This window comes from Megascapheus bottae, chromosome 14 (genome assembly GCF_031878675.1).
Source record: "Megascapheus bottae isolate mThoBot1 chromosome 14, mThoBot2.hap1, whole genome shotgun sequence".
Classification (NCBI taxonomy): Eukaryota; Metazoa; Chordata; class Mammalia; order Rodentia; family Geomyidae; genus Megascapheus; species Megascapheus bottae.
In genome coordinates this window covers 13,228,889-13,247,553 of record NC_143522.1, presented here as the reverse complement: position 1 = coordinate 13,247,553, position 18,665 = coordinate 13,228,889, and the positions used below count along the sequence as shown (strand labels likewise).

General features: G+C 41.7%; 1 protein-coding gene across 20 annotated transcripts in view; it reads right to left on the bottom strand.

Annotated features, from left to right (window-relative positions):
• The window catches only part of Ttll5 (tubulin tyrosine ligase like 5), a 249,727-nt gene that overhangs the window by 5,759 nt on the left and 225,303 nt on the right, over nucleotides 1-18,665 (bottom strand). For 12 of the 20 annotated variants that reach the window (XM_090344520.1, XM_090344522.1, XM_090344516.1 and 9 more), the window contains one exon: nucleotides 12,778-12,908. The exons of 6 other annotated variants lie outside the window; for them this stretch is intronic. In XM_090344520.1, coding sequence (XP_090200646.1) covers nucleotides 12,782-12,908 — 127 coding nt within the window. In that variant the 3' untranslated portion in view covers nucleotides 12,778-12,781. Of the gene's footprint in view, nucleotides 1-12,735; nucleotides 12,909-16,855; nucleotides 16,874-18,665 lie in introns of those variants that run through there. 2 more of the 20 variants (XM_090344523.1, XM_090344537.1) reach the window with 2 other exon arrangements.

Below are 18,665 nucleotides of genomic sequence, written 5' to 3'. Positions count from 1 at the left end.
TGAGTCTAATCTTCTATTTCTAAAAGTATGGAAGGAAACATGTTCCCATATTTTGGCTCATTTCTTGTTATAAGAAATCAGTAAATACACATAATAAAAATTATATCATGGATATAAATTGTTGACTTTCAGATGTTACACAGGGAAAGGTATTCATTTTTTTGTAGCTACACATAAGTAGTTAATATCTTTTTTAGTGTGTGTGCCAGTTCTGGGTCTTAAACTTGGAACCTAGTTGCTTTCCTTGGGCTATGCTGCTCAAGGATAGTGCTCTGCCACTTCAACCACACAGCTCCACCTCCTTTTTTTTTTTAATGGAGATAGAGTCTCATGGACCTTACTGACTAGGCTGGCTTTGAGTTTCAATCCTTATATCTCAGCCTTCATAGTGGTTAGGATGATGGTATGAACCTCAGGTGCCTGGCAGGAGTAGTTAATATCTTAAAGGGAGACCATTTTACACATTTGAAAACTACTTTTGCTGTTGTTGAGTGAGAATATTCAATAATTACAGTTTCATGGAAATTAAAAATTTGTGAGGTTGATCTAAACTGAAGTTTTTGGGATCTAATTCTGGTTTAACCACCATGCTAGTTTTTGTTGTTGTTGTTGTTTGTTTGTTTTTTTGCTAGTCCTGGGCTTGAGCTCAGGGACTGAGCTCTGTCCTTGGGATTTCTCAAGGCTCTACCACTTGAGCCTCAGCATCACTTCCGGCTTTTTCCTGTGTATGTGGTACCGAGGAATCAAACCCAGGTCTTCCTGCATGCTAGGCAGGCACTCTATCACTAGGCCAAACTCCCAGCCCCTCACCATGCTAGTTTTGAAGAACAATCCATAAATATATGAGATTCATTTGTTTAATGCAAACTCGAGATTTACAAAAGAAATTATTATAAGGTAAGTGACTTATTTTATGAAACAATTCTTTATTTCTTAGGCCAGCTTAAAGTGATTCATGCTTTAATCATAGCTACTTAGGATGCTGAGATCCGAGGTTATCACAATTTAATGTCAGCCTGGGCAGGAAAGTCTAAGACTCTTATCTCCAATAAGTTAGTGAAAAGCTGGAAGTGGAGCCATGGTTCAAGTGGTCGAGTGGTAGCCTTGAGCAAACAAGCTAAGAAACAAACAAACAGCAGCAAAAAACTAAGGGACAGCATCCAGGCTCTGAGATCAAGCTCTTAGATGGAGCACATGTGCGTGCATGTGTGAGGGCGTGCACACACACACATACACACACACATGCAAACGAGTTTATGAGAATGCTCAAGTATTGTGCCAGAAAGAATAAACTATGGCCTCAAGCTAATTTTAGCTATATACCAGGAACTCATCTTTAGACTTTAATAATATTAAAGATTACTTTCTTGCTTATTGTAAAAAAAAAAATCCTTGGTGGGGTTTCTGAATGGATTTTTACACAGTTTTGAGTTTAAAAGAACAGACAAATGTGGACACATATTTCGCCAATTCTGAAGCAGCAAGTGTTAATATTAGTATGGTAGGAACCTCTGCAGCTCAATGTCAAGAAGTTCCATCCTCCTTTAGAAGGTATGACATGAATGAGCCATGGAGGGTACCGGGCACTAGTTCTGGGCCTGAAGATCAGGAGAAAAGTGCTTCTGATTGCCTGAAGAAGCAGGTCAGAAGTATATGAAAGAAGTTGGTCACTAACTTTGTGTGTGGGGGGATGAGGGGGTTGTAGGCTTGAATTCAGGGCCTGGGCACCGTCCCTGAGCTTCTTTTGCTCAAGGCTTGCACTCTACCACTTTGAGCCACAGTGCCCCTTTCAGTTTTCTGGGTGGTTAACTGGAGGTAAGAGGATCAGGGACTTCCCTGCCCACGTTGGCTTCAAACTGTGATCCTCAGATTTCAGCTTCCTGAGTAGCTGGAGTGGTGTGAGCCACCAGCACACGGCTTAGCCACTAACTTCTGAACTGTTTTGGGGTGTCAAAGTCAAAGCATAGTTAAAAAGGACATCTTATGTAACTCATTTAACCTATACATAAATATTGTGAATCAGGTTGGGAATGTGGCTTAGTGGTAGAGTGCTTGCCTAGCATGCATGAAGCCCTGGGTTCAATTCCTCAGTACTGTATAAACAGAAAAAGCTGGAATGGTGCTGTGGCTCAAGTGGCAGAGTGCTGGCCTTGAGCACAGAGAGGCTTGCAGAGATAGTGCTCAGGCCGAGTTCAAGCCGCAGGACTGGCAATAAACAAACAAATAAGACTTAAACGGAAGTGTCACAAACTTATTAAACATGGACTCGTTAATTTTTTTCCTTCTATTTGGTTCCACTCAGAGGGAGAAATGTTGATGGTCTGTGGCCCAAGGTGTGCTAAGTAAATGTTTAACTGTCTCTCAGTGGTAAAACAAACAAAAGTTCCAACTTTATGTTGTTGGCTGATTTCCACAAGTGAGTTCAAATAACTAACACAAAGCCATTGAAGCTACAGTAGGGAGGGGACAAATATCACTGGCCTGAGTGAGACTAGATGTAACCCACTAAAGTGACTCCAAGACCCACTATCAAATCATGACCTACAACTATAAAAACCACAGCTCCAGCTGCAGACCATCAAGTTCCCCTTAGGTCAGAGGAGCCAGTATGTTGTATCTCCAGAGGCTACCAAGTGAGATGGCATGTGCCAGGGGTGACAGGCTCCAGGAATATTAAAGGGACATATGTATTGCTACCTCTGAACTACTTGGCCCTCAGCATCCAACCTCACTATGCTGAGAAGCTATGCTGTGCTAGCAGTGACCTCAGGGGACTGTAGTTTCTCTTTGCTTCAGGTTCTTTATCTGTAACTTGGAAATATCATTTCATTGCATTTCTGGAAGGGCTAAGTAAATTAGTCCACACAAAAGCACTGTGTACATTGTAAAGGATTCTACAGAGCATTAGTCATATAAAAATAATAAAATTTTATTCATAATTAAAAAGTCATCTTTCAGCCTGGTGCCAGTGAGTCATGTCTGTAATCATAGCTGCTCAGGAGGCTGAGATTAGAGCCAGCCCAACCAGGAAAGGCCATGAGACTCTTATCTCCAAGTAACCACTAAAAAGCCAGAAGTAGGGCTATGGCTCAAGTAGTAGAGAGCTAGCTTTTGAGGGAAAAGTTCAGAGGCAGTACACAAGCTCTGAATTCAATCCCCAGGACAGGTACTCAAACACATACACCAAGCCCTCTTTCTCAGCACCTGAGCTCATCCATGATTTCCATCCTCAGCTCCACTCCTGGGCTTCCCTAGGGCTCTTCTTGGCCTTGGGGTTGCTGGCTGCTCCTTCACACCACTTCCTGGCAGGGGTTGTCCTCCCACTGCATTAGGAGATATCTTAATGAGGAGGTGGCTCTGTCTGTCCTGTTCATCCCCAAGGCTGATTTTGTTGGCAGCACTAGTTTTGACTCAGTTACACAGAGGTTAGTTTAATAGCACTTAAAGCCACCTCACACTATTATGATGGTTAGCAAAGGAAGAAAATAGAGTAACAAGTGTTATAAGTGGGGAAATGGAAGCCTTGTGCACTGGTGGTGGGAGCGTAAAATGGGGCTGCCCTCTGGAGAGCAGTATGGTAAGTCCTGAAAAAGTGAAAAGGAATTGCTGCATGATCCAGCAATTCCACTTCTAAGAATATATTCTATCCAACAAAAATGAAAGTAGGATCTTGAACAGATATTCTGTCATGACAGGAGTGGGGCATAATGCATATAGAGATGGAGAGTTCTGGGGCTAGATAGTAGTGATGGTTGCATAACAATATGAATGTGCTTAATGCACTGAACTATACATTTTAAACTAGTTAAAATGGGGAGTATAAGAGTTGGCACAGAAGTGGAGGGACAAAAGGTAAACAAATGCAGCAATGATACTCACTGGATGTTGTGTTGAAAATGAACTACACAACTTGTAGGTGGGGACAGAAGGATAAAACTGGGAGAGCAAGAGAAGGGGTGACATTGTCCAAGATGAAATGTGCTTTTACCTTACTTATGTAGTCCTTTTGTACGTCACCTTTATAATAATTAAAAAATTTAAAACAAGAAAAAAATTAAAAAATAGTCAAATGGCAAAGTCTTGCTATACATATCTTCCTACAACTAAAAAATACATATTGGCTACTTCTAAGTAGAGCCCTATCACTCTGGCTCCAGATGCAAATGCTGTCTTACTTGCCCCGTATTTGTAGACAAAAAACAAAGAAGAAAAGAGTGGATACTAGGGAAATTCCTTGTATCCCCAATCACTCTATTTACTTATGCTTTCAGCCTCTTTTACTTCTGTGATGGTTGGTCTTCACAGTCAACCTGACAGCCATACCTACATGATTTGTAAAGTACCCCTTTGGGCATATGTGAGATGGGTTTGCCCATCTAGATCATGAGGATGCAGCGAATGGATGTCATTTGATAGATTCATAGTAGGAGGACCTTATGAGAGGTGATGACCGGAGGGAGGGGTCTAGCTGGCAGGAACAAGCTGAGGAGGTATTCTCTGGCTTTCCTACATATCCTTTTTTCTGCTTCCATGAAATGAACTGTTCTGCCAAACCAAAGCTCCCCACCGTGCTGGCTGGATACCTCTGAACCTGTGAGCCAAATAAATATTGATTCCTTTATTTATGTCAGGCACTTTGGTTACTATGACAAAACACTAACTAATTCAACTTCCTTATGGAAACTTTGTCCTCCTCTGCCTGGATTACAAACAGGTTATCATGGCCAGATTGCAAATATTAGTCCCATACCTCTTGGATCACAAAAGTGATCCCGATCTGGCAAAGTCTGCATGTTTTTGACCATACCAATCGTTTTTAGAGGTGACCTTGTAATCCAGGGCAAGCCATTCTTGGTATTTCTTAGGAACTTTTTCTATTACAGTAGAAAGAGAAAAGCTTTCTACTTTTTATCCCAAAAGTTGTGAAGGGCCGGCACTGGTGCTTTATACCTGTAATCCTAACTATTCAGGAGACTGAGCTCTAAGGATTATTATGGTTTGAAGTCTGCCAGGGCAGGAAAGGCTGTGAGATTCTTATCTCTAACTATCAAAAAAGCTGGAAGCAGAGCTATTGATCAAGTGGTAGAGTGCCAGCTTTGAATAAAAAGCAGCTCAAGGATAGCACTGAATCCCCCCTGTTCAAGTCCCAGGACTGGCTAAAAAATTTAAATCTAAGAGGAATAAAACTAGAGCTGCACAAGCCTACATATGGAAGAAGCCACAGGAAGCAGGAAACAGGGACATAAGTGAAGCTCTGCTGAGAAGTGAAGAGGTGAGGAACACAGGCAGAGAAGGACAGAGCAGGATTCAGTTCTTGGAGTCTAGGATGTTTTCTCCTCTCTAGCAATGTGACGCAAATCCTTTTCATATGTGTTTGAGCTGGGCTCAGTTACTTGAAACCAAATATGTAGATTCCACCAATGGAGACCTACATGTCAAGATTACAGAGAAGGTAAAAGCTGACGTTCTGAGAAACGAATAAAATAACAAGTACAGAGAAACACACACACACACACACACACACACACACACACACACACACACACACACACACACACACACACACAAAGAGAAGAGGAAAACCCAAAGGTAGAGCTGATCCAAAGCGCCTCTCATGAAAAGGGCCATTCTAATCCTTTCTGGAATGAATTGCTAGTTGGCATCTGGTAGAAAATTAATACTGGAACTCCCTATTTAAAAAAAAGAACTAGGAGGAGGAAGTTATTCCAGCTTAATAAATAAGGCAGAAAAAAACATTCCTATGATTGTTGCAATGAATACGTAAAAATTAAATAAAAATTATAGTACTTGGGACATAGCATGTTTCACAAATAGCCATTACTATCATGATAGTCCAATTTTCTTTCCAACTATAATGATCAAAAGGAGTGAGAACTGGAAAACTCAAAATTACTTGGTGAGAGAATAGAGCAGGAATTTAAAGGCTATACACTGTAACTTACATTTCATTTCTTCCAGGGTCTTTCAATTAAGAAAGTCTGTTTGTGTTGGAGGCATGGCTCATTAGTCAAGCACCTGCCTAGCAACATGAGGCCTTGAATTCAAGTCCTCAGTACCACCAAAAAACAAAATTTGTGTTGTTTAGAAGTGATTCATGCAGGTAAACAAAAAGAAATGCACTCACTACTTGACTTCTGAAACTGTAACCCCTCTGTATATTACCTTTATATTAACAAAAATTAAGAAAAAACTTCTTAAAAAAAGAGAAATAGGGCTGGGAGTGTAGCCTAATGGTGGAGTGCTTGCCTAGCATGCATGAAACCCTGGGTTTGATTTCTCGGTACCACTTACACAGAAAAAGGCAGAAGTGGTGCTGTGGCTCAAGTGTCAGAGTGCTAGCCTTAAGCAAAACGTGTCTAAGAACAGTGCCCAGGCCCTGAGTTCAAGCTCCAGGACTTGCAAAAAAAAAAAAAAAGTAGTAATCCATGGATGAATTTCTAAACTATCTCTTCTCTGGGGTCTTTATTTCAGAACCAGGCAGCTGCCAGGTACTTTTTACCTTTTATTTTACAATACAGCTCAGAAATGATCCCTTATTCATAAAAACATTTAGCTGAAATATGTAAATGCTGAAGTTCTTTTTTTTTTAAACTGTAGGTTGAGGTGTCCTCACCTTTCCCTCCCTTTCTTTGCTTACTCTACTTTGTGTAGGAAAACTGAAATGGACCCTAGAATTAGTCTGTCATCTTTTTTTTTTTTTATCATACAACTGGGGATAACAGGAAACAGCTTCTTCCTCTTCTACAACAAAGGCCCACCCAGGACAGGGTTCCAATGAAGCAAGAGCTAAATTATTATGATTAAAATTGTGAGATATTATTTCTCAGAGGTCTGAAAGGGAAAGGGAGAGCTTCTCTCACAGCAACATCACTGAAGAAATGAAAAGGGGGGTTGGCTGGTGGTGAAGTTTGGCTTAGTTGGGCATGAGGAGAGTTCACCTCCTGGCTTCTGACGGTGAGACAAACAGGAGACCATGGAGCTGGGAGTGCTACTAATTTTAGAGGCCTAGCTGTGGGGAGCCCAGGGACATGCTAGGGAGTCAGATATCAGCATGCTATCACTACAAAGCAGGTGTCCTCCACATCCTTTGAACTAACGCTTGGGTTCAACTATTACAACCCTACAGCTCCTCTTAGAAGTTCACTAAAAGGGTCTTCAATGTGTAGGCTAGTTTATATTTATCACCCAAACTAATCTATGTAGTTAATCATTTTAACTACCATCTACTGGATTTTCTTAAGTGTCTCATCTGTCTGGGTGTCATAGTATGTGAGATGCCCATATACCAACCCCATTCTCACTTATTTCCCCCATATGCCCATTAACAAGAACAATGACAGCAGAAACCCTTCCTGATCTGCAATCCATCATGAGAAGATACCCTGCAGTTTTACTACTGAACTATGAAAGCAATGCATTTCTTTTCACTTCCCATACATAACTTGAGTTTGACTCTAGACAACCAGCCTGGACCTCAATCCTCCTGTTTATGCCTTTTGCATAGCTGGAATGACTGATATGAACCACTATGCTAGCTTTTTTTATTGGCTGAGATGGAGCTGAGAACTTTTTGCCTGAACTAGCCTCAAACCATCATTCTCCAAACTAGTTAGGAATTCAGGTAAGAGCCATGGGCCTGACTTGTGAATATGCGTTTTAATCTATGACATTGCCCTTCTTCTTCTTTCCCTCTCTTGCAGTAGACATCTAATTGTTTGAATCTTACATCAAGGACTTGCTGCACTATCCTCTTCAGTTTAATCCACAAAATGCTTTTCTCCCCCAGAGAACCTTGTCCTAAAAGTAAAACAAATTCTCTCATAACAACCTTAGCTTCACAGAACAGTGCTAAGACATAAAGACTGCAATGGTGCTAAGTCAGCCAGGATTTATTTGGTGAGGCTGACTACATCATGCAAACATTTCTGAAATGTTTACCTGTTGATGCTTTAAAGATCTAGTGTGGCAGGCCCCTGGTGGTCCTTGCATCTGAGTATCCATGTCTCCTCCACTCAGGTGTGAACTGAACTTGTGACTCGCTTTCAAGGAGGAAGACACAGAAAGGATTATGGAATACTGCTTCTGGGACTAAGTTATAAAAAGACTGTGGCTTCTCTCCTGGATACTTTTTCACTGTTTCATGGGTTGCTTGTCAGGGGAAGCCAGCTGCCATGTCCTGAGGCAGCTGTATTAGTTTGCTAGGACCACCACCATAACAAAACACCATATTTGGAGGGGTTTGAAGAACAAATGTATTTTCTTACAGTTCTGGAGGCTCAAGACCAAGCTCAAGGTGCTAGCACCTTAATGACAGGCACTGCCTCACCAAGTCCTCACATGGTCTTTTCTTTGTGTGCCACATTTCCAGTGTTTCTGTCTGTCCAAATTTCCTCTGATTATAAGAGGCCAGATGAGAGCCTGCCTCACAGAAGCCTTTTAACTTAATTTCCTCTTTAAAGCTATCTCCAAAATGGAGTCACATTCTAAGGTACTGGGAATCAGAGCTTCAACAGAGGAATTTTGGCCTATAAAAGCAGTCTTTAGGTTTAGTCCCCAAAACTGGGAGTGGTGGTGGGGGGAAGGGCTATGGAGAGGTTAAAGTAGAGAGAGACTTGCCAATAGCCATTGAGTGAGCTTGGAAACAGTCCCCTGTCATATCCTGTCTATCCTTTAAATGAGACCACAGCTCCCACAAGAGGGGGCCAGCAAAGCTAGGGACACAGATGCTGTGAGATCATAAATGTTGGTAAAGACTTAAATTCTAGAATAAGAGTTGTTAGGCAGCAACAGTAATGAACACAAGTAATAACTTCACCTGAAGCGCTGTGCAAAGAACAATGTGGCTATCTGAACTTCTTTACTGATTTGAGGTTTAGTCCAAATGTTTCAAACTTTGCTAGAAATGGATCAGTGTGCTTTTCTGCCAAAAGAAATGTATTTGATGACTGAACAGTGAGACTAGCCTAGGTGTCCCTTGATATTAAAAATAATAAAAATGCCTATTTTCACCTGCAGTATTTCATTTGGCTTTCACAGGAACTCCTTGAAAAAGGCACAGCAACTATTTTAGTTCAAGTTCTGTAGCAAAATACCTGACACAGAGCAGGCATAAAAAAAGTCTGAATAAAAGTATTTGAATTTTAGATGACAAAAGTGGGTCTACCAGGCTGTCTAGCCTGTGTAGGACTACCAGCTAGTAAATAAAAGCCATAGGAATAGAACTGAGCCCAGGATATTTATTGTACCATTCTGCCTTATATATTGCTCTTTGCAACCATATTCCTTGAGGTTGTGGGTAAAAACAAATGGATAAAAAATAAATTTTTCTGCTTTTTATTTTCCCTCTTTCCCAAATAGGAGCTGTGACAGGGTGCACAGGATGTAGACGTAAATGAACAAATATGAGCACATTCCTTACACTCAGTTCGAGAAGTTTGGTATAAATATGCCTTTTTGGTGGTTGTTTTTTGTTGGTTATGGGGCCTGAACTCTGGGCCTGTGTGCTGTCCTTGAGCTCTTTCACTCATGGCTAGTGCACTATCACTCCAAGCCATGGCTCTACTTTCAATTTTCTGGTGGTTAACTGAAGGTAAGAGTCTCATGGACTTTCCTGCCCAGCCTGCCTTTTAACTGTGATCCTCAGAGCACAGCCTCCTAAGTAGCTAGGATTATAGGCATGAGTCACCAGAGCCTGGCAGATGTTATTTTGAGATATGAGTCTCAACTCTGTAACAAAGGTTAGCTCTGAACCTGAGATCTCCTGCCTCAAGTTCCCCAGGTCTAGGATTATAGGTATACAGCACTATATTTCAGTTCCTTATTAAAAACATAAATCAGTTAGCTGTAAATTTAAAGCATATTGAAGATAGTAGTAGAGATACCTATTTTTTCCATAAAGTTCTGAGGGACCTGAGCACAGTAGTACATGCCTGTAGTCCTACTTCTTGGGGAGGAAGCTGAGAGTTTGAGGCTATTTGAGCTACACTGTGAGTTATAAACCAACCTGGGATACACAGAAAGACCTTGTCTCAAATCACAATGTTCTGAGCAAATGAAGCAGCATAGCGCGAATATGAGTAAAAAATGGATTGTAAAAATGAAGAATTGGGGTTGGCTTAGCTTAGTGGAAGAGCATTTTCCAGGTGTTTTTTTTTTGTTGTTGTTGTTGTTTTAAAATCTCACTTTTGATGAGTGACAAGGTAAGGACTCCAGGAGAAATGCAGTGTATTTGAGAGGATGGGGGGGCTCAGTGTGGGATATGATATGTACACTTGTGTACTACATGCTTGACATGAGGAAGATGGGATATATAGATCCCAGAACAAGAGTGGTCTGACCAGGGCTTCTATATGTATACTTTATGACTATGGCCCCCAGACCTGTGCTATGCACAACCACTGGCCATTCCATATGTGACCACTAGCTGGACATACACAACAAAGCATGATGTGCTTTATGAGAAAATGAACAGCTAGAGAGGTGGAGAGGGGTGAGTTAAATTACTGAAAGCTCAATACTAATAAAGATCAATACTTTAAATATGTGGATGACAGTTCTCTAAAATGAGTGAGCAAATATATCACCCATTTTATTTCTCAATAGATTTGCCATGACCTGATATGATGGGAAACACCTGTAATCCTAGTACTTGGGGGGCTAAGACAGGAGGAACTGAGTTCTGTGTTGGCTTGGGCTACTATTGTAGCAAGACTGTCTGAAAACAAGAATGAAGAACAACAACAAAAGTTTTGTCATCAGCTATACATTTTGCAAAGTTTGGATTGTCTACCATGGAATTTATATTCCTTCCTGCCTGCTCCCTGTCCCCCGGTGGTGAGGATTGAACCCAGGGCCTTATACATGTTAAGTATTCTATCACTGAGCTACATCTCCATCTTAAAGGCTGACTGGAGGACTTAATTTTCAGCCAGCTCCTTTATACCAGGTGAAATGGCTACTTTCTCGTGGTACTCTAAAAAACACTTCCTTTGCTTGAGTCCATTTTCACATGTTTTCACTCATGCGGCTCGTATTTACCAGGGTAGGAATTTATAATCATGTTTTGTCTTACTCTAAAGTCTGACATTTTGTTTTTCCTTGTATATGTTTATACTCTGAATTACTATGATTGATTTATTTTGTTATTCTTTAGTGCTCCCAATGATGGGTGGAGCTATTCCTGGAATAATTCATCAAAATACACACCTAAGACCATAAGAAAGAAAAGCACCTGACAGGTAAGGGTGCAAACAGCCATCTCTGAACTTTGCTCAACTCTAGTTGTAGCTCTGTGTTGGCTGAGTAACTGGTTTGGTACTATGGTTCAGTCTTTAAAACAAAGTCATCTTGCTACATAAGAATTTTTTTTTCCTTCTCCAAGAATGGAATGAGATTTGAAAGGGGGAACGTTACTTTAGACTGAGTGTGGTAACATGGTATGTGATAGATTACGAAGCTGCAGCACTTTGGAGTTAAATCTCATTGCTCAAAATGTCAAGATATTCAACATTGTAGGAAAAATGGCTTTAAGTCAGATCAACTTTGGGAAATGCTGGGTTATAAATTCCTTTATTGACACATCCCTTGGAGTGCTTAATATGGTAATATATTATAAGTCTTTCAGAACTAGCATATGGCAGATAGCATTCCTCAAACCAATATGACCACCAAGGCTGGTGTTAACAAGTATATGTTGGGAAGTATGTGTATCTATGTGAGTGAGTTAGCCCTGGAGCTTGAACTTAGGGCCTGGGCTCTTTCCCTGAGCTTCTTTAGCTCAAGGCTAGTGCTTTACCTCTTGAGCCATAGTACCACTTCCTGCATTTTGGAGTTTGACTGGAATTGAGAATCTCATGGACTTTCCTGCCTGTGTTGGCTCTGAATTGTGATCCTCAGATCTCAGCCTGCTAAATAGCTAGGAACACAAGCATAAGCCACCAGCAGTGCCTACCCTGCATTCCCCTATTGTTTATAGCTCAGGATCCTGAGCCCACAGGTTTGGTGACTTGTCCACAATCACACAAAGGATAGTAAAGCTGAGATAAGAGCCATTTCTCCTGATTGTCAGCTGGGTCCCCTCTTCCTCATGCTGAACTTTACAAGCTGCTGTGCTGCTCACTTTTGTTCTAAATCCTTCATGGAGAGCATACGGCAGTAATACCTCTGATGCACAGAAATTCTGACCTCTGTGACTCCCAGATCCTTTTCTTTGGTAGCAATGACAAGATTATCTCTCAGAGTCTGTCAGCTGCTCTGTGGCCAGGAAATAAACTGGGAGGGGGTGGGGGGAGGCAGGGCTGGAGCAGCAGCTCCTGGGATGCTTTCGGATACTTAAAAGAAAGATGGATTTATGCTGAGGATAATTCCTGGAACAGATGTGAAACCAGATACTTTATATGGAAACCCTGCCCCCCATTCTTTCTGAGAGGGAAGTAGAATACCAGGATTAACCTGCTCTTTATAACATCATGCTTTGTTTCTTTCTAAACTCCCATGACCAGGGCAAATTCCACTTCCTGCTACTCCCTTTCCTACAGGAGCTAAGGGGAGAGCTGGGGTGGGAGAAGATGCTCCCTTTCTTTCCCTTCCCTTCCCCAACCCCAGCCCCAGGCATAGAACAGTCTGGGCTTCCTTTACCCCAGGACACAGCTGGAGCTCCAGTCCAGCAGTCACCTGTAATTTAGAATATTGGTAAGAGGGAGAAATTACAATTAGCTGAATTCTAGTACTCTAACAGAATCCACACAGACTGAAAAGTGACTCATAATGGTTTGGGTTTGTTTTCATTTTCACAAAGTCCAGGGTTTGTGAAAGAGATGGATGAGTTTTTAAGTAAAACCATATCATCTTGACCAGGTCGTGATGGAGTAAAGCAGAAGCACGCATACCTGCAAACACAGAGTACACGTACATAAATACATATATGTGTGGATATTAAATATATACCCCCTCCCCCATCACAAGCTAGCTGTACCATCATCTAAAAACTCTGATGTCAGGGCACAAACTTTTCTGTAAGAGCTCTAAGTCCTGGAAGTTTCTCACTGCTTTTGCTTAGTATAGTATGCTGCTAGCAGCAGGGCTTCCCCCTTTGTCAGACCTCGTGTGAATAGAAAGGGTGAGCCCAGACTTGGAGTGGTGCTTCCTAGATTGAATGGCAGGAGCATCCAGTCAAGGCTGGGTCACTTGAGGTATCTCTAGAATCACCTTTCAAAGCACCAACCACTTGTTCAATCATATCATATTGACCAACAGGATGGTGTTAAGGGAAAGGTGCCCAGGAGAAGCAAAGGGATTAACAACAGGAGAGAAGCAATTGGTGGCACAGCTATCGCCATTCTCAGCTGCTCTTTTGTGGATTTGGAGCACAAGATGAAACTTGAGGCTGTGAAACTACAGTCAAGGTCTTCCTTTGCTCTGTGCTGACTAAAGCAACAGAAATACCATGGAGCTGACACCTTTCCAAATGGGGGAAAGCAAGTGAGGCCAGATCAAGGGACAGCTGTTGGTCCCCAGGCACACCAGCTTGCTTAGGAGTTTAAAACCCTAAGGGCAACACTGGGCTCCAGGTCTTTCCACTGAAGACATTATATCACATCTGCCACCAGGGAGATGGTTAAATACTAGTTGAGTCCAGGCACAAAACACACAGAGATATACTTATGAGCTTGTCTATTTAAGAAACCAATACAAGTTGACTGCTTGTATTGAGTATTTGTTTTTGATTATCAAAAAAACAACTACTAACTTTAAAGGTACATTAATATACATATTAGTTTAATAAAATTCATGAATTTCAAGTATATAGGCCAGTGGCTTTTACTGTATTCATAGAGTTGTGTGACTATCACTACAATCTAACTTTAGAACAATTTCATTATTCTAGAAAGAAAGCCCATTCCTAGTAAAAAGTCACCTTGCATTCTTCTTTCCCTAGACTCAGCCTGGACAATTATTAATCTATTTTCTCTTTACGGATTGACCTATCTGAGGCATGTTATATAAGCAGATTGATCTAATATATGGCCTTTTGTTGTTGGCCATGGGGCTTCAGCTATGGGCCTGGGTGCTGTCCTTGAGCTCTTCAGCACAAAGCTTGCACTGGACCTTGTTGAGTCACAGCGCCATTTCCAGTTTTCTGGTGATGAGTCTCACAGACTTTGTGCCCAGGCTGGCTTTGAACCGCAATCCAGATCTCAGCTTCCTGAGTAGTTAGGATTGCAGGTGTGAGCCACCAGCGCTGGGCTAATATATGGCTTTTTGTGATTGTTTTATTCATAGAACATGCTTGCAAGCTTTCTTTTGTTTCTTTAATTGGAGGAGTCATTGAGCCAGGATCTTGTAATGTAGCTCAGGCTGGCCTGGAACTTAGCATATTGCCCAAGCTAGTTGGTCTCAAACTCATAATGCTCCTGCCTTAGCCTCCCAAGTGCTGGGACTAGAGACATGTTTCACCTCATCTGGCTCATTTCATTATTTTTTTATGGCTAAAAAAACATTTCCCTGTATGTTTATACTACATTTTATCTGTTTACTATCTGGCAGCTATTAGGCTGTTTCTGCATTTTGGCTGTTATGTGTATTGTTGCTATGCATATTCACATACAAACGTTTATGTGGACATATTTTCATTTTCTTTGAAATGGCCAAATTACCTGGTAACTATGTTTAACCATTTGAGGAACTGCCAAACTTTTCCCAAACTACCACCTCATTTATATACCAGCCAGTGTGTGAAGATCTCAGTTTCTCTTCATTCTTGTCATTCCAGTGGATGTGAACTGGATCCCATCTTGGTTTTGCATTTCTGTCATCTTTTCAACATGTTTATTGGCCATAACTCTATTTCCATTAGAGAAATAGCAGTTGAAATGCTTTGGTCATTTTTTTTTTCACAAGGCTTTAATATCAGTTATTTATTCTTTTTTTTTTTGCCAGTCCTGGGCTTGAGCTCAGGGCCTGAGCACTGTCCTTGGATTTTCTCAAGGCTAGAGCTCTACCACTTGAGCCTCAGCACCACTTCCGGCTTTTTTCTATGTATGTGGTGCCGAGGAATCGAACCCGGGTCTTCATGCATGCTAGGCAAGCACTTTAACCACTAGGCCAAACTCCCGGCCCATGCTTTGGTCATTTTTAAAACTACATTGTCCCTTAATTGCTAAGCTGTAGAATTTTTTTGGAATATATTCTGGATACAAATCTCTGACAATATTTAGTATGTAATTGTTTTTCCTTTTGTTGATGATATGTTTTGAAGTACTCATGTAAACATTGTGTTGCTGCATGTGCTTTTTGCTGTCACATCTAAGAATCAGTGGCTTGTCTCAAGATATGAAGATTTATTTCTATGGATTCTTCCAGGACTTTCAGTTTCAACCTTTCTACTTAGCCTTTTGATTCATTTTGGGCTAATTTTTGTGCACAGTGTGAGATGTTCATTCTTTTATACTTAGAAAATCTATTTGTTGAAGAGATAATTATTTCTCAATTGTGTATTCTTGGTACACTTGCTGAAAAAGCAATGGCCACAGATGGATGGATTTCTTTCTGGGCAATTAATTTTATTCTACTGTCCTACTTCCATGCCATACTTATCTTGATTACTCTACGATTTGTCTTAGCATCATGGTTCACATCTGTAATCCCAGCTACTTGGGAGGATCACAGCTCAACATTAGATTGGACCAAAGGTTAGCAAGGTTGCTCATGTTTATGATTTTTCTGTGTGGGAGACATAGTAGGAAGATTGTATCTGAGGCTGGCCCTAGGCAAAAATGTAAGACTAGCTGAAAATAACCAAGGCAAAGGGCTGGGGACATGGATTCAAGTGAGGTCCTGAGTTTAAATTCAAGTACCAGCAGAGAGGGGGTGGGGGGAGGGAGGGAAAAAGGGAAGGAGGGAGGGAGGGAGGGAGGGAGGGAGGGAGAGAGAGAGAGAGAGAGAGAGAGAGAGAGAGAGAGAATATTATCATAGCTTTCTCACTCACCAAATGTTTTACATCTTGTTTAAAACAGACCCAAATGCTAAGCACACCCCAATACTATTCTCTTTAGAGAAATTCAGCAGACTACAACAGAAGAAAGCTTTCTTTCTTAATAGCCTCTTTCACTAACAGCCTCTCTCAGTTTAAAAGCAACTGTGCTTTGAGCAAAATCCTCAAAAGATATTTGTGAACAGAATTTCCTATTATAATAAAAAGAAGTTTCCAAAAGTGTTAATCTGAATAATTTAAGAACATATACATTCTACATTCTTCTGCATGGTAAACTATGCAAATGGATGTGAAACACTGGAGGTTTATAATTTACCTACAACACGTTCATAATTTTAATTAATAAACACATTTACAGGAGTTCTTTTATAGCCCCCCCCCCCCCCCCCAGAGCTGAGGACCAAACTCAGGGCCTTGCATTTGCCAGGCAAGGGCTCTTTGCTGAGCTAAATCCCCAACCCCTAAGAGTTCTTCTTTATGCTTCATTTTTCCCCATCTTCCTTTACTTACAGTGACTTCATTTTCCCCCTTAACTCTTGCAGAAAGATGGAGACTCTCAAGTTCTTCAAACTTACAGGGTAAGGGCTTGTCTTTGCAGCAGAGGCAGAAGGCCTATTTGATTAAAAAGGCCATGGAAAGAAAACGTGCTGGGACAGAAATTGGTCTACTTAATCCACACCCACTTTTCCAGTTTCCTAAAAAGTCCAGTTTCTGGCCTTGCTACTAGGGAGCCCTGGGAAAGGAGCTTGGGCAGTGGTGCTTACTTGCTCTGTTCTTTACAACCGCCACACTCCCAGGTAAGCTTTGCAATGGAGGGCAGATGGAGTTGGAGCCGTCTTCTTCTTTTCTTCTTCCCTGAAACTGGACACATTGCCAGTCCTATCTAGAACCAAAACACTGGGAGCAGAGCTTAAGGGCTCAGGAGCAGGAAGAGAAGCCAGCTCCTCAGAATCTCTGAAGAGCTGCACTTCTCTGGACATCCTGTCTCTGGCTTCTGGGCACAGGAGCAAAAGAACTCCCTTACTGAGGCTGTTCCCAGGGAATACTGAAATAACCCAGGGGGACCCCTGCATCCTTCTGCTCCCTCCTCCACACTCTTGTTGTGCTGCAGAGGTCTCAGGCACCTCTGTGTGCAGCTGAGGTACAGGAAAGATTACCAACCCCACCCAGGGCCATGGAGGCAGAAAGCCCGCCTGGCTCCTTATCCTCCCCTTTCTAGGTCTGGCTCCATCTAAAGACAGGAAAATTAAATGGATGGATTATAAAAAAAAAAAAAGCCAGCCTAAACCACAGGCGCCCCCACACTGCCAGGAATCCCCTGCTGAGCAATTTGAGATAAGGGCCAGACACTGCAGGGAGGCTGAACCACTCCTTTAGGAAAGGGATTTGATAAAGCTAAATCACCTAAGGAGCCTGGCATTTGGACTCTGATATGACAGGATGCACTGTAAAGCTGCTTGTACTTGAGTTGCAGTTCCATCTCTGGCCGTGAGGCTTAGACATGTTACTTAACTTCTCTATGCTTTCATCTCCTCATGTAAATCTGGGATAATAAGAACGTTGACTCTGTAGAGTTGGGGCATTGCCTACACAATTCATCATCATTTTTGAGAATGTGACAAAATACTCATAAAATTTGCCATCTTGACAATTTTCAGTGTAGTTTGTCAGCAGAAGGCACATTTACCCTATTATACAACCATTCTACGCTCCAGCTGTACAATCCTTCCTCTTGCAAAGCTGCCATTTGGTACCCATTCGGCACATTCCATCCTCTGCTAAGCCCCATTCTGCTTTCTGGCTCTGGGACTTTGACTACTCTAGGCCCCTGATATATTAGTGAAATCATACAAATTTGCTTTTGAGTATGGGCTTATTTCACTATGGTCCTGAAGGTTCCTTCATGTTGTTTCTGGTATCAAGATCTCCTTCCTTTTCAAACTTGAGTACTATTCCATTCCCTATGTGTGCATGTCACACCTTTTTTGTACCCGCATCTGCTGATGGCCATTTCAGAACTTCTAACTTTTGGCTACTGTGAATATGGAGCCATGAACATAGGTATATATAAAAAAATCTAATGAGTTCCTGGTAAGAAGGAGAATTGTTGGCTCCTACTTTATTTCTAATATCTATTTCTAAGTTCTGAGTAATTGATGTAGTGTTTTCTATACTTTTTTTTTTTTTTGGTGGGTCATGGGGCTTGAACTTGGCCTGGGCACAGTCTCTAAGCTCTTTGGCTCAAGCTACTGCCCTACCCCTGGGCCTGGGTGCTGTCCCTGAGCTCTTCAGCTCAAGGCTACCACCGCCATACCCTTGAGCCAAGCCCCACTGCCCATTTTCTATAGGTAAATTGGAGATAAGAGTCTTAGGTCCTTTTGTACTCAGGCTGGCTTTGACCCTTGATCCTCAGATCTCAGCCTCCTGAGTAGCTAGGATTACAGGTGTGAGCTACTGCGCCTGGCGTTCTATACCAGTTTTCTACCAGCATTTTATACTCCTGCCAGGAACACACAAAGAACTGATTTCACCACATCTTCCTGACCCTGGTTTTGTTTAATAGTGATCAGCCTAGTGGGTGGTATTGAGTAGCTGTGCATAATTCCATGAGCTTACTGGCTAATTACACCATCTCCACTCAAGAAACATCTGT